The following is a 15,255-nucleotide window of genomic DNA, read 5'->3' as shown; positions in this document are numbered from 1 at the left end:
TGATGAAGGATACTTTAGAAGCATGATTGGATGCTTAATGTATCTTACAACAACAAGGCCTGATATTCTATTTGCTGTAAGTCTCTTATCTCGTTTTATGCATGGTGCTAGTGAATTACATTTAAGAGCAGCAAAGAGAATATTGAGGTATGTTAAAGGGACTGTCAGCTACGGGGTCAAATTTGAGAAGTGTCAAAGCTTCAAGTTGTATGGATTTTCAGATAGTGACTAGGCTGGTTCCCTTGATGATATGAGAAGTACTTCAGGATATTGTTTTAATCTTGGTTCTGGAGTTTTCTCTTGGTGTTCAAAGAAGCAGGAGATTGTAGCACAATCCACGGCTGAAGTAGAATTTATTGCAGCCACAGCAGCAGTAAACCAGGCTCTATGGCTGAAAAAAATCTTAAGTGATTTGTCAATGGAGGAAAGAGAACCAATAGAGATTTCAGTAGACAATCAAGCTGCTATTGCAATCTCTCATAATCCAGTATTTCATGGGAAGACTAAGCACTTCAACATCAAGCTTTATTTTTTACGGGAGGTGCAGAAAAATGGAGATATTAAGTTAATTTATTGCAAGTCTGAAGATCAACTTGCTGACTTATTTACCAAACCACTTCCAGTAAGTAGGTTTGAGTATCTAAGGAAAATGTTAGGAATTTGCACTTCTTAAAGCAAGGAGGAGTGTTGAAGTTTGCTTTAAGATGCTGCGGTCAAAGATTCTGTTTTTAGTTTATATTTTCCTGCAATAATAATAGCTTGTCCTAGTCATTAGAAACTTGTTAATCTGTTAGTTTGTTAACAGATGATGGCTTTATTTTAGCTTTTTCAGTTGTAATTTGCTTCTATAAATATGTACGAGATTGCTTCAACAATCAAGCAATTCTGTATTAATTTATTCTTAATAAAACAGTGCAGTATCAATATTGATTTCTCTTCTATTCTCTTGTTTCTTGAAACACACTTCAAACACCTAAAATTCTAGCAACTACAAGAAACACCTTCGTCAGATTTCTTGCTAATAAAACAGTAGAAAACAGCCACTGTTCAGATTAAAATCTGGAAATCTTATTTACTGTTTCACTGTTTTTAATTCAAACACTTTCAGGAGCACATTTCCTAATCGTACATGAAAAATACAGGGAATGCCTTGACACCTTTCTCTCAATTATCTTCCGACATTGGGCATCTTTTTGTGAAAGAAGGTGCGACAAACCACATGCACAAGGGATCCTTGCTCTGTGAACTTGAACCTGAGGTCATTCCAATGACTTCGCTATGTGTGAAGTGTGAACCTTTGTAACTGTATCATGTGGGCATAGCTCCCATCAGGATAATTTTTCAATAGATGCTAGTGGGATCCTTGCTCTGCTACTTTACCATCATCAATTGCAGCAATGACATGAGCATTTCTTATAGTTGATAGCCGGTGTGCAACAACAATTGTGGTCTTTCCTGAGCAGGCACGATCCAGGGCTTCCTGGACAGACCTCTCAGACTCAGCATCTAGTGCACTTGTTGCTTCATCGAGTAGCATAAGCCCAGCCTTCCTTATTAAAGCTCGAGCAATGGCAATTCTTTAATGAAATGGACAAAAATATCGGGTCCAAGATAATAGAAAAGCCATGATCATATTAAACTTTTTTTAATTGTAATAAACTGATGTGAGAGGTATGTATTTAAAATTTTTTAAATAGAAATGATAAATCTAGATTTAATGGGTTTAAAAACACCCTTAAAAAACACTTATTATAGGTTCAATAAAAAGAATGACCTAATTCCATGGACACAACTACATTTTGGTTCATATTCTTTTTACACCTTTAATTATATCAAATTCTTCTAGATTCCACTATATTTTCATTTATTTTATTATTGAGTAAGGGATAGTGTGTAAAAGTTCTCTAAGTGCCCACTATATTTCCATCAATATTAATACATATATCTGAGATATTTTTCCTCGTTAATACTTATATCAGAGATATTTCCCATCAACATTAATATATATGTTAATGATATTTTTTCTCATTAAAATCATCGGGGTAATATTACGCTTTAGCCTCTCTTTTCCATAAAAGAGACTCATGTGCTATAAATAGACTATGAATCCTTTAACCAAAAAAGATTCAGAATCTTTATTCTCTACTGCATAATTATTTTCAGAGAATCTCCTTATAATATTATTATATTTTCTCTCAAAAAGTCACTGACTTAATCATTAGAGAATTCCTAAATTTATTAAATAAAACTTTTGCAGGTATTCAACACCCTTCTCTAATCACCTTAACTAAAAAAAAAAATTAGATTGTCAATATCAAAAGATTAACTAATTATCCAAAACATGCATAAAACTTCATTCCAAATTACTTGAATTTTTTTGATCATCGGAAAGATTTAATTTTAATGATGTGCAAGTTATTTAGAAGATATCTCATATATTCAAATTAACAAAAAAAAATAATGCACAGTTTTTTTTCTATAATAATAGATGTTGTCCTCAGCCTATATTCCATACATTCCTCCTTTTTGGAGGGATAAAAATTAGCTTAAATCTGTCTCTCAGACATATAATTTATGGTTTTTATCTCCGTCCTTGCTATAAAGTATATTCTTATCCCATTTGTATTTATCTTTTCTATTTCATAACATAAATTAAATGCTACAACATGATATATTTCTTTTTTTTTCTTAATATAGAAAATTATTTTATAATTTTTGGTTTTTTAACATAATTGTTTTTCATAATTTAGATCTTCTATATTTATTAATATTTTGATAGTGTCTTTTCATAAATTTATTTTAAAATAAAAATCATTTCAAAGTTTCAATCAATTACAAAATAACATTAAATGTGTAAATATCAAATTCATATTTAGTTTCAAAAAGAAAAATCAAAAAGGAAAAAAAATAAAACAAATATTGAACCAAAATCTTTACATGGAAATCGACTTTTCTTGATTAATAAGTTTTGAGTCCGTGTTGTGTTGATTCTGTAAAATAAATCTTTCATTGAGAAATATTTTTATATTTAATTAGTTTTTAAAGTCTTTCCAATGACAAGTAAATAAAATAATTCAAGAAGATAAAAATAATAATTTTTTTTTGCAAAAAGATCGGTGTGTTTTCTTTTCTTAAATGAGTTCTATGTTTAGTGGAGAGTGAGCTAAGGAACCATCATTAAAAAGTATTTATAAGTGTTATAATAATTGTTTTTTAAAATATTTTTTATATTTATTTTTAAAATTATTTTTAATATCAATACATTAAAATGATAAAAAAATATAAAATATTAATTTTAAACAAAAATAATTTTAAAATTTAGAAACATAAGGCAGTTCCAAACAACCCTTTTATCATCTTACCTTGATGGGATTGAAGTTCTTTCTAAGAAAATGGACCGTGAATAACACACGGTGAATGGTGTAGTTTACTATGCAGAGTGATGCTTTATCAGGGTATTAATAAATGGAGAGATATTATTGTAGTGCGTAAGCGGTAGAAAAAATTACTGGTGAATGGTTTATATAATTTTATAAAATAAATGTGTAAAAAAATAGTAAGAAAGAATATATACAGGGCAGGCCGGGGCGAGTCTCGCTCATGCATGGGGAGTTTCACCTCGCCTGGGCCTGGACCAGGAAGGGTGATCGCAGCCCAGCCCAGCCCAAGGTGAGATGGGCTTGACAGATTTTTTTTACACTCAACATCAACAATGTTTATGATTCATTTTCTTTATTATCTTTGAAGTGTTTCGAATTCTGATAATGCATTAGGTGGCTTTGATCACTACTCACAGGCTTTGATCAGCTACCATCAAAATGATTAAAAATCATGCTAAGCATAATTAAGAAAATCCTATACCCCCGCAGAATTTGACAATAATTCGTTTGGTCAAACCGATTTTGGATATCTTAAGAGTAATTATGGTTCTAATTAATGAAGAAAATCTTATTAATACACAGCACTCGAAGGAGTTTCAGAACCTTTATTATCTTTCCATGAAATTTCTAACAATCTGTAATCAGTATGTATCATTCCAAAACTTTTAGGATGGATTTAAATAGTGGGATCAGCCTCAAGGGCAGCACAAATACCTGCATAAATCAAGAAATAAATATATTCCCATATTGCAAACAATTCCTTGCGATGCTCTGTAGAGAATTCTTGATGCTAAGTAAGATAAAAATATGTTATATGTTGGGCAGAGGGGCATACCTACAACCACAATTTTAACCGGAGACTTCTTGACTTCGGATGGGAAGCAGCCATATCCAGCATCAAAATTTACGCAGACCATATTCTTCCAACAATCGTTGAAACGAGGGTCCTCAAATTCATTGATATCTGAATATATCCATATATATATACAAAGAAACAGATATTAGCTCTAAGTAATCCAGTAATAATTTGTTTTCAGTAAGAAGAAAATGGAACAAAAATGGAAGCCCCTGAATTCTATTTACAAGGCTTCCATTTTTGTGACAGAGAGAAAGTTTACCTGGACAACCAGCAGGAAGATAAGGATTCCCATGATAACCAGCGCTGCAAGAACATTTAACCATGGATTTCTGATTGCTTGAAATGTTATCGTAATTGTTAACATGACAATGATATGTTTTATTATCTGCTAATGATCCATTCCTTTCTAGAGATTCAAATATCCAGTAATCTATCATCCCGTCCAGCACCACAGGCACAGAGTCCGTATCTGTCACTGAGTAAGGGGTCTCAAGACTACTATTGAGCCTATCATGGAACCATCTTTGTTCTACTAAATAGGCATGCTTGCATTGATCCCTGCCTCTACCTTGACCACCGTCAAGATCCTTGAATACTGCATTGAAAGACATTAGATGCGACGGGATTCTCATCTGGCAGCAGTTGATGCCATTGCAACTCGCATGATTTCTAGCAGAGTTGCTGCTCTCATCGCAAATAGACATGCACCCACCATAGATTGAGTCATTTTGGGCCATCAAGACAATGTTGTTCCATTTTTCTGAGTAGACAAAAGGGCTTCCTTCCAAATTCACAATTACTGGATTGCTTTCTTTGCCTCGACAATTACTTGAATAGAAAATCGGAAATTTGACGTGAATTGTGCCTTCATCAACAGAGATGTTCAACACCTCTAGATTGATTCCATTCATAGAAAGCCTCGGAGTCATGTTGGAGTTGCAATGTATTCTGAACCTCTTATCCAGGTAGCAGCCTGCTTCCATTCCGAAGGGGTGCGGGATCTTATTTTTAAAATATATAGAATTTCAACTCCGTAAGATGACAATTGCTCATTGATAGCACACCCTAGTAGTTTTTTTTTTTTTTTTTCCATCATGCCTTGTTATCAAAATATAATGGACTGCCATATATATGTAATGGCAGGACTTTCTAATTCCACATAATTGGATTCTGCTATCGAGCTATAGCTATTAGTATTTAGGGGTTGAGTTTCTATATTATCTATATTATGTTTATTATTTATCAAATATAAAACTTATATATTTATATTTTATTTATAGTATTTTAAATATTTATTATTCAATATAAAATAAAAGATTTGTATATATTTGAGGTATATTTATATATTAAATGAAAAAATTATATATACATGTATGTATTATACTAATACTAGGGTGTGCGCACGCGTGTGTATCCCTCTATTTTGCTTGATTTTTTTTGTTATGCTTGAAATGCTATGCTATTCAAAACATGACAATATAAAAGATGAATTCAGACTCTAGTTAGGTCATGTGCATCTGGGCTTCCATCTCTTGCTTTTATTTTCTTCTTTTATTTTCATTATCTTTCTCCTTTTTCTTTTCTTTTTAATCTTTTTTTTTTCGTTTGTTTTCCTTCTCTTTGTTATCTTTTTTTTTCCTACTAAATTAAATTAAAATAAGAAGTAAAATATGTGACCAGAAATTGAAAAGTTGGAAAAAATCAAGAAAACTTGTTTTGTAGTTTTTTTTTATTTAAAACATTTAATGAAGAAATTGATTATGGTTTCAGCTTCAAATGTTCATTTTTTTTTAAAAAAATGAAAATATATTTCCTACGCTAACTGTAACGAAGGTTTCAGTGCCTAGTCTTTGAACGGAGAAGGGAACGCCGCTTGTTATGTATCCGACTGCTCTAAACGGTTCGAAGATGCCCATTTTAAGGCTAAAACCAAAATTTTCTACTAACTTCCCTCACCACAGAAACACAACTAGCAGCAGGCAGCAGCTACCCCTGGCACAAAGAGGATGGCTTTTGTTTTAATAATGTATAAAAGAACGATCCCTTGTCTGGTGGACGGAGACCGCCAGTTTGCAAGTTTTGATGGTGGTGGCTGGTGGGTGTTGCGTGGCGAGTAGGGGTGACTGAGCAGTAGTAAAGGAAGACGGTACGAGGCGGCAAGATTTCTTTTCTTTGTGTAGGGTTGGTTTGTTTAGTTGTTTTTTTTTTTGTTTTTGCTTATGTAATAGATGGCATGCCCGAGATTTATAAAATAAATATGATTAATAATGTTATAATTATAAATTTAAAATTGTAAAAGATAATTTTAAAAATAATATAACAAAAAATAAAAAATAAATCATGTAGGGAAAATACTGTAATAATATAAAAAAATGAAAAAATAAAATCGATAAATAATTTGAAAAAAATCATAACAAAAAAAAACTATGTAGAGAAACATTGTAGCAATTCACAGTGTTTTTAAAAAATTATAAAACTAAATTTTTAACTAGCTCAATATTAAAAAAACAAAATCAACAAAAATAATTTTGTGAAAAAAAAAAAACATTATAGCAATCCACGATAACATAAAAAAAAAGCTAAGTGTTTTTCCCACGTATTTTAGAGTATTACATAATATGTATTTAAGTACTTTAATACAAACATGTGCATATATATATATATATATATGTGTGTGTGTGTGTGTGTGTGTTTTGGTCCCTATACTTAATTAATTTTCAAAATAAACTCCATAATTTAGGATTTTTATGGAAACCTAAATATTAAAATTAAACCAAAAACTAAATAACCAATTTTTTGTTAAAAAATTCAATTTTTAATTTGAAAAAAAAATATAATATTTTTTAGTTGAATTTAATTTTTCACTTAAAATCAATTGTTGCTCACATCTATGATGGTTTGAAGGAGAAATAACAAAATTATTAAACTGGAACATTTCCATGGCATAACCTAAGCCTTGAGTCCTGAGGTGGGTAATTTTATTTGAATAACTCGTTTGCACATTGCTGCACTCCTCGGTCATGCCGAGTTTGCCATGGCGGTGATGCAATGCTGTCCTCATTTACCTTCTTTTTTTTGTCTTTCTGCTCATCAGACATGTACATGCTTCATTTAAGGAAACTATCTATACACAACCGCGCTAAGTTGTTTCTGCTTCTGCTTCTGCTTCTTCTTTTTTTATAATAGTCGAGTATTAGTATAGAAAGGTGGTAGAGCCAAAATTAGAGGCTATCTAGCATAAAATAAAAACAGAGGACAGGGGGAGGAAGCAATAACTTATCCAACCTTTTGAGCCTATTTGCCATAACGATGCATTCCCCTTCTCTAAAAAAACCCAAACATCTGTACGTAAAGCTTTTTTTCATTTGTATTCAATCATAGAGCCTCCGGACAATGAAGACTTGTATTTTTGGTGGTGATTTTCCTTTCCATCATTTCATGCCACAACAAATAATTAAAAGGAAAACGAAAAAAACTGCAAAGATATTCAGATTAAAAGTATTATAAAGTTGAGAAGGCTGTGTACTCCCCCTTATGAAGCCCAAGGCCTGTTTACAAAATTAATTAGGCATACACTCCTAGCCCATTTCTTTTTAACTATTACATTACGTCCTTTTGTTTAATTGGGGATTTAATTGTTTGTTTGAGAAAATTGAAGAGGAATTTTGATGGATTCAGAGACGTTAGAAGTGTTATTAAACCCGGTAGAACCTCACGGCTCAACTTAATGATCCGAAGATTTTAGAATTTGACTCAAATCAAGTTTTATTGTTAAATTAAGTGGAAGTCATCAAACTATATCAATATAATAGATCAACTTAGTATCTACCAAATTTATCTTTTAAAATATTTTTTAAAATTAATGATATTGTTATAATATTTTTAAAAATATATATCTTAAAATAATATTATTTTAAATTTAATCACTCGAACCAATAACCTGCATAAGTTTTATAAGTATTCATGAGAGACAAAAAAAAAAAGAAAAAGAAAGATAGACAAAGCATGCCCCAGAAATAGTACAAGAAGAAACAATAATGAGAGAAAGATGAGAGAACATTGTGCAACAGTTTTTATTAACTAAATAAACTTAAGTTATAATTATTAATATTAAATTCAAAATATGTTACGTAGTTTAATAAATTAGGTTTTGATTGAATTGATTAAGTTATGAGTTGATTTATTTAGTTAATTAAGTTTGATTGAGTTAATTTTCACTTAAGTTTTTTAAATATAAATCAAGTTAGTTTTAGATATCCTGAATCTAATTTAATAATGCTGATTAAAACCGCATGGTAGGGAAAAAAATGAATTACATAAAACTAATTAACTGAAAACTTGTATTCTTCTTATAAAATTACCCCATGTCAGTTTTTTTTTTTAAAAAAAAACATGAATAAAAGGTTACCGCTAGGAAGCTCACTTTGCATGACGATGATGGATATGGAAGACTTGCCACTTTCTTTATGGAAATAACGTGTGGAAAATTATGCTTTAATTTCGATGGCAATGGCAAAATCAAACAGTATCGTTGATAAAATGAACAACAAATGATAATATTTGCAAAATACTTCTTGTCATTGTCATGACAATAACTCTTCTTTTTTGTTCTTTCTAAAGTACTTGTCAGTCTATTTTTTGTAACACAATAAACACGTAAGATGGATAGGAATTTGCAGTGTGAGATGGGTTTGTGAGACTATTGCCATCTGCATTTTTTCCATGATATAGGCCAGTGGGATGGTCCATGAGAACATTGCTATCAAGTGTTTTTTGTTTTTTCTACGAGATGGGTCCATGAGACTATTGCTCCATAAGATTGGGAATGGATAATATGCTTTAATTTCAATTTAGTTTATAAAAATAATTAAATGCTTAAGCATAACAAATAAATCTCAAGTGTTAGAATGCAACCATTGATTAATTAATGGACAATTGACCTTAGATAATTAATATATGATGCATCTTTCAATGGAAATGTAAATGCTTTACTAGAATATCATTTTTTTGTATTTGTTTTCTGGTTATTTTTAATTTTTCATCAATATTACTAACATAAATTGCTACATATTTTGAATCTTGAAGGATTGAGAGATGGGAAACAGAAAAAAAAATTAAAAGAGACAAGCCAGTTCAATAGTGGAAAAGAGAGGAGAGAAGAAAAGTGGAGCAGTTTTTATTAACTATATAAATTTTATAATTACTAATATTAAATTCAAAATATGTACATATTGCAAATGTTTAATAGAAATGATTTTTCTAAACATATATGGCTTAACAATATTATTAATCAACTCTTAATATCTTTTATTTTATATATATATTAAAAGTTAATATTAAAACCTATTATATTAATTTGTGAATGTATTTACTTGGATGTGAATTATATTCTTATTTTTAAAAAAAAAACAATTTCTATATGCTACAACTAGCTTAAGAAAGTCATGTTCATCATGACCATAGAGTAAAAAAAAAAATATTGAATTGCATAAAAGTAATTAATCCAAACTTATATTCCATCTTAAAACGTTGACCCCAAGCCAAGGTTGTTTTTTGGAAAGAAAAAACATGAATAAAAGGTTAATGCTTGGCACCCCAAGTCAAGTCTTCTCTACGGATCCTTAATTTGTCCCTAAATAAGAGTCACTATCCTTGACTAAAATACTAGTTTGAATAGAAGTAGCATATTGAAAAAACAAATTTTGCTGCTGATTGTTTTTAGAATTTTAGCTCCAAATCTACCGTATTCGACAGAAAGATATATCAATGGGTTAGATTGTATATTAATTGAAAAACTAATTACTTTTTTTTATCAAAATAACTTTAAGGATGCACCTCTTATATTAATATAATATCTTTAAAAAAATTCCCTAAACTACTGTATTTCTCCAACAGCGAAAATATCACAATAATTGGTGGCAATCCTCCAGTTCCAGGTGTCATGCATTTTTGTTTTCTGGGGATGGGTCCGACACACAATCACCATCATGCATTTATGAGTCTGTAAGACCATTGCTATCTGCCCTTTGGTCCCCGATAGCGTCGCTTTTCCTCGAGATGAGGCCGTGAGACCATTTCCTGCATTTTTTCCACGAGATGGGTTCGTGGAAAAACTTTGGTTTAATTGGGAATTTAGGGGTTTGATTGAGAAAATAGAAGAGATTTTTTTGTGAGATGAGAGACAAAGAGAGACAAAGTAGTCCAAAAGAAGAAGAAGAAGAAGAAGAAATAATAGAGAGAGATGAGAGAGCAGAAATCGGAAAAAATAGTTTTTATTAACTAAATATACTTTTGTTAGGAAGCTATAATTATTAATATTAAATTCAAAAATACATATTGAAAATATTTAAACATATCATGTGGTTTAATAGAAATTATTTGTATAAACATGTATGGCTTAACAATATTAATTATCTTTCATTTTATATATATTAAAAATAAATATTAAAACCTATTATATTAATTTGTGAATTTATCAATTCTGTTTCTTTTTTTTTTCTTTTTTTTTTTATAATAGTCGAGTATTATTATAGAAAGGTGGTAGAGCCAAAATTAGAGGCTAGCTAGCATAAAAGAAAAACAGAGGACAGGGGGAGGAAGTAATAACATATCCAACCTTTTGAGCGTACTATAACGATGCCTTCCCATTTTCTAAACAAACCCAAACATCTGTATGTAAAGCTTTTTTTCATTTGTGTTCAATCATAGAACCAGACAATGAAGAAGGTGATTATCCTTTCCATCATTTCATGCCACAACAAATAATTAAAACGAAAACGAAAAAACTGAAAAGATATTCATATTAAAAGTATTATAAAAAATATTATTTTAAATTGAATCACTCGACCAAAACAATATTAGGTTTTATAAGTATTCATGAGAGACAAAAAGAAAAAGAAAAATAGACAAAGCAAGCCCTAAAAATAATACAAGAAAAAACAATAATGAGAGAAAGATGAGAGAACATATGTATACTAGTTTTTATTAACTAAATAAACTTAAAGTTATAATTATTAATATTAAATTCAAAATACATATATGGTTTGATAATTAATTGAGTTTTGATTGAGTTGACTAAATTGTAAGTTAATTTATCTAGTTAATCAAGTTTGATTGAATCAATTCTTGCTTGAGTTTTTTTAAACATGAGATTAACTTATCGGTCTTGAATCTAATTTAAAAATGCTAATTAAAACCATACCATATAAAAAAAAATTGAATTGTATAAAAGTAATTAACCAAAAACTTGCATTCTTCTTATAAAGTTACCCCATGTCAAATTTATTTTTTTTGAAAAACATGAATAAAAGGTTACCGCTAGGAAGCTCACTTTGCATGACGAAGATGGATATGGAAGACTTGTCACTTTCTTTATGGAAATAACGGTTGGAAAATTATGCTTTAATTTTGATGATAATATTTGATAAAATACTATCAAATTAGATATCGTTGATAAAATGAACTACAAATGATAATATTTTTAAAATACTTCATGTCATGACAATAAGTCTTCTTCTTCTTTTTTTCTAAAATACTTATCAATCTATTTTTTATAACACAATCAACAAGTACCTATATCGTGTAACACAATCTATAAGACTATTGCCATCTGTATTTTTTCCACGATATAGGCCAGTGGGATGGTCCATGAGACCATTGCTATCAAGTGTTTTTTCTACCAGATGGGTCCATGAGACTGTTGCTCCATAAGCTTGGGAATGGATAATATGCTTTAATTTCAATTTAGTTTATAAAAAGAATTAAATGTTTAAGCATAAAAAACAAATCTTAAGTGTTACAATGCGACCACCCATTAATTAATGGACAATGGACCTTATATTAATATATGACGCATCTTTCAATGGAAATATAAATGCTTTACTAGAATATCATTTTTTTTGTATTTGTTTTTTGGTTATATTTAATTTTTCATCAATATTCCTAATGTAAATTGCTAGGTATTTTGAATATTGAAGGATTGAGAGATGGGAGATAAAAAAAAAGAAAGAGACAAGACAGTTCAAAAGAAGAAAAAAGAGCAAAAGTGAGAGAACAAAATTAAGTGGAGCAGTTTTTATTAAATAAATAAATTTTATAATTACTAATATTAAATTCAAAATATGTACATATTGCAAATATTTCAACATATCATATGGTTTAATAGAAATGATTTTTATAAACATATATAACTTAACAACATTAATCAACTCTTAATATCTTTCATTTTATATATATTAAAAGTAAATATTTAATTTGTGAAAGTATTAATTAACTCGAATGTGAAATATTTCTAAAATGTTTTTTTTTTTAATCTATATACTACAATTAAGGTCATATTCATCAGGACCATATATAAAGTACAAAAAAAATGAATTGCATAAAAGTAATTAAACCAAACTTATATTTCTAATCATTGACATTACGCTAAAACACTTTAAACCAAAACATTATGTTCCAATTGATAAAATAAACTAAAAGCCTAAAACTTCTTGCTGCCATTTGCAAGAGATAGTCACTTATTGTTAATGTTTTTATTATTCCATAGTTACTTTAAGTAAATCTTACGTTTTTTTAGGAAAATGAATGTAAACAAATTTATGAGCACACACTAATTTATCAAGTACTTAAATAAAAAAATAAAATCAATTAGATTACTTGAATAAAAAAATATAAAATATAAGTATTTTATATATATCTTTATTGTTGATAAATTAAAAATAAAATACAATTAATTCAGACTCATCTAAAAAAGAGTTAATTATGACATCATTATTGATTAAATTTTGTGAATATAAGTATTTAAATTAAAAAAATAAATTGATACAAGTTTTTAAATAAAAAAATTATAAAATATATATAATTTGTAATTATCGTTATCTCTTTTGCATTGCTAACACTTAACGAATTGAATATATAATTTTCGTGTGAACAACGTAAAAATAAATTTAGTTGTATGACATAGAAAAATATATTTGTTTTTGTATTTTAAAAAAAAATGAAAAAAATTTAAATTTTTAAGGGTTAGATTGTATATTAATTGAAAAACTAATTAAGTTTTTTATCCTAATAACTTTAAGGATGCACCTCTTATATTAATATAATATATTTAATAAAATTCCCTAAACTACTGTATGTCTCTAACAGGGAAATATCAGTATAAATGGTGGCCATCCACCTATCTCAGGAGTACACCAAATAAATATTTTATAAGTTAGCCGTCATGCATTTTTTTCCTCGAGATGGGTCCGAAAGACAATCACCATCATGCATTTATGAGTCAGTGAGACCATTTCCCTTTGCACTTTGGTCCCTGATAGTGTTGCTTTTCCTCGGGATGAGTCCGTGAGATCATTTCTATCATGCATTTATGTGTTCGTGAGATCATTTTCTTCTGCACATTGGTCCCTGAGACTGTGAGACAGTTGCCATCATGCATTTTTTCCCCCGAGACGGGTTCGTGGAAAAAGTTTGGTTTAATTGGGATTCTGGGAATGCTGTTATTGATTGAAAACTTTTTAATTAAAATAAATTTGATTATTTGTTTGGAAAAAATCCTTAAATGTTATTAGCACATGAAATTAATCAATTTATTTTCTTAAAAACAAATATTGTAACCATATAAGTTATTTATTTATTTATTTTAATGAAATATAAAATAGTTTTTAATCTTGTGGTATATTTCTTGTCTTTAAAGAGAATATATATATATATATATATATATATATATATATATATATATATATTCCTTTTCAAAACAAAAAGGATTTTGATGGAGAGGACATTGCAACAAATTTGTCATAATGCATTTTTTCCCCGCGAGATGGGGCCGTATGCTTGGGGCTCTAAAAGCTATGATTTTTAATTTTATTATCTCACATCTAGAATGATAGATATATTTTATTTTAATTTTAAAAAATAGAATAAATTAGAAGATATTTCATTTATTTAAAATCTGAGCCCGTTCCATGAATTCCACCCAAATTCTGGATGGAATATTTTGGTTCCATTCCGTCCATTCTATTATGATTAAATAATATTTTATTTTGCTTTTATAAAAAAATATTGTTTAATTTTATAGTATTAATTATATTTTTTAATTTGATTATTAGATCAGATTAAAATTTTATAAGGAATCTCCTGACATATATTCATATCAACGGTTAAAATTTTAGAGCAATCAAAGTTTAGAAGAACTTTGCAGGATTGCCGATCATATTTTCATAATTTTATTCAAATTTATAATTTTGTTTTGAAATGTTATTTTTTTGTGTTTTTTAGATTGATTTTTTTTAATTTTATAATTCAACAATAAGTTTATTGAAAATTGAGATTCATAATTTATTTTGATTTATTTTATTTGTAGTTACTATGATCTCATGAACCGAGTTACAAATTTAAAAGGTTAACCTAGGTTGACCCGAATCGATCTAATATGTTATTGTCTTAATATTTTTTTTAAAAATATGTTATCTTGAACTTTTTTAAATCAAATTATATTTTTATTAGTCATCCAAGCTATTTTTGAACTCATTGAGTCGATCGGATCATATTGATTCAACTCTTATTTTTTTACTTATATTTAAAATTTAAATTGTATAATTTAAGTTAGTTTATCTTTAAATTTGAATTGAAATTATATATATAAAATTTTTTTTGAAAGATAATGAAATTAAAAAAATAATTATAAATTTATAAATTATTTCCAATAAAATAAATAACAATTAAAAAAATAAGGATTAAATTTGATAAATAAAAACTTTAATTAAAAAAGAATAAGAAAAAAATAAATGACAATATAAAAATAAAGACCAAAGTTGATATAAAAATAAAATTAAACTAAATTATAAAAGATAAAATTAAAATAAAATATATAACAATTAAAAATTTAATAATCAAATTTTCATCTTTTATTTTTTCCAAAAAGATATTGTGAATTATGTAGTAAAACTAGCTTAAGAAAGTCATGAATTATATATATTCTACACGAGAGGGGATGGGAGACCGTTGCCATCATGC

The 15,255-nt window shown here is 28.4% G+C and overlaps 1 protein-coding gene across 1 annotated transcript; it reads right to left on the bottom strand.

The window, feature by feature from the left end:
* Nucleotides 1-1,351: 1,351 nt before the first annotated feature.
* LOC133674024 (wall-associated receptor kinase-like 2) lies at nucleotides 1,352-5,222 on the bottom strand. Its single transcript, XM_062094980.1, has 3 exons — nucleotides 4,499-5,222; nucleotides 4,216-4,344; nucleotides 1,352-1,560 (listed from the first exon to the last, which is right to left on the bottom strand). Exons 1-3 carry the CDS (start codon nucleotides 5,220-5,222, stop codon nucleotides 1,352-1,354), a joined length of 1,062 nt encoding a protein of 353 aa, XP_061950964.1.
* Between the last annotated feature and the right edge of the window lie 10,033 nt (nucleotides 5,223-15,255).

This window comes from Populus nigra, chromosome 15 (genome assembly GCF_951802175.1).
Source record: "Populus nigra chromosome 15, ddPopNigr1.1, whole genome shotgun sequence".
NCBI lineage: Eukaryota > Viridiplantae > Streptophyta > Magnoliopsida > Malpighiales > Salicaceae > Populus > Populus nigra.
Note: the sequence above shows the minus strand (reverse complement) of the source record. Positions and strands in the feature narration are given on the sequence as shown.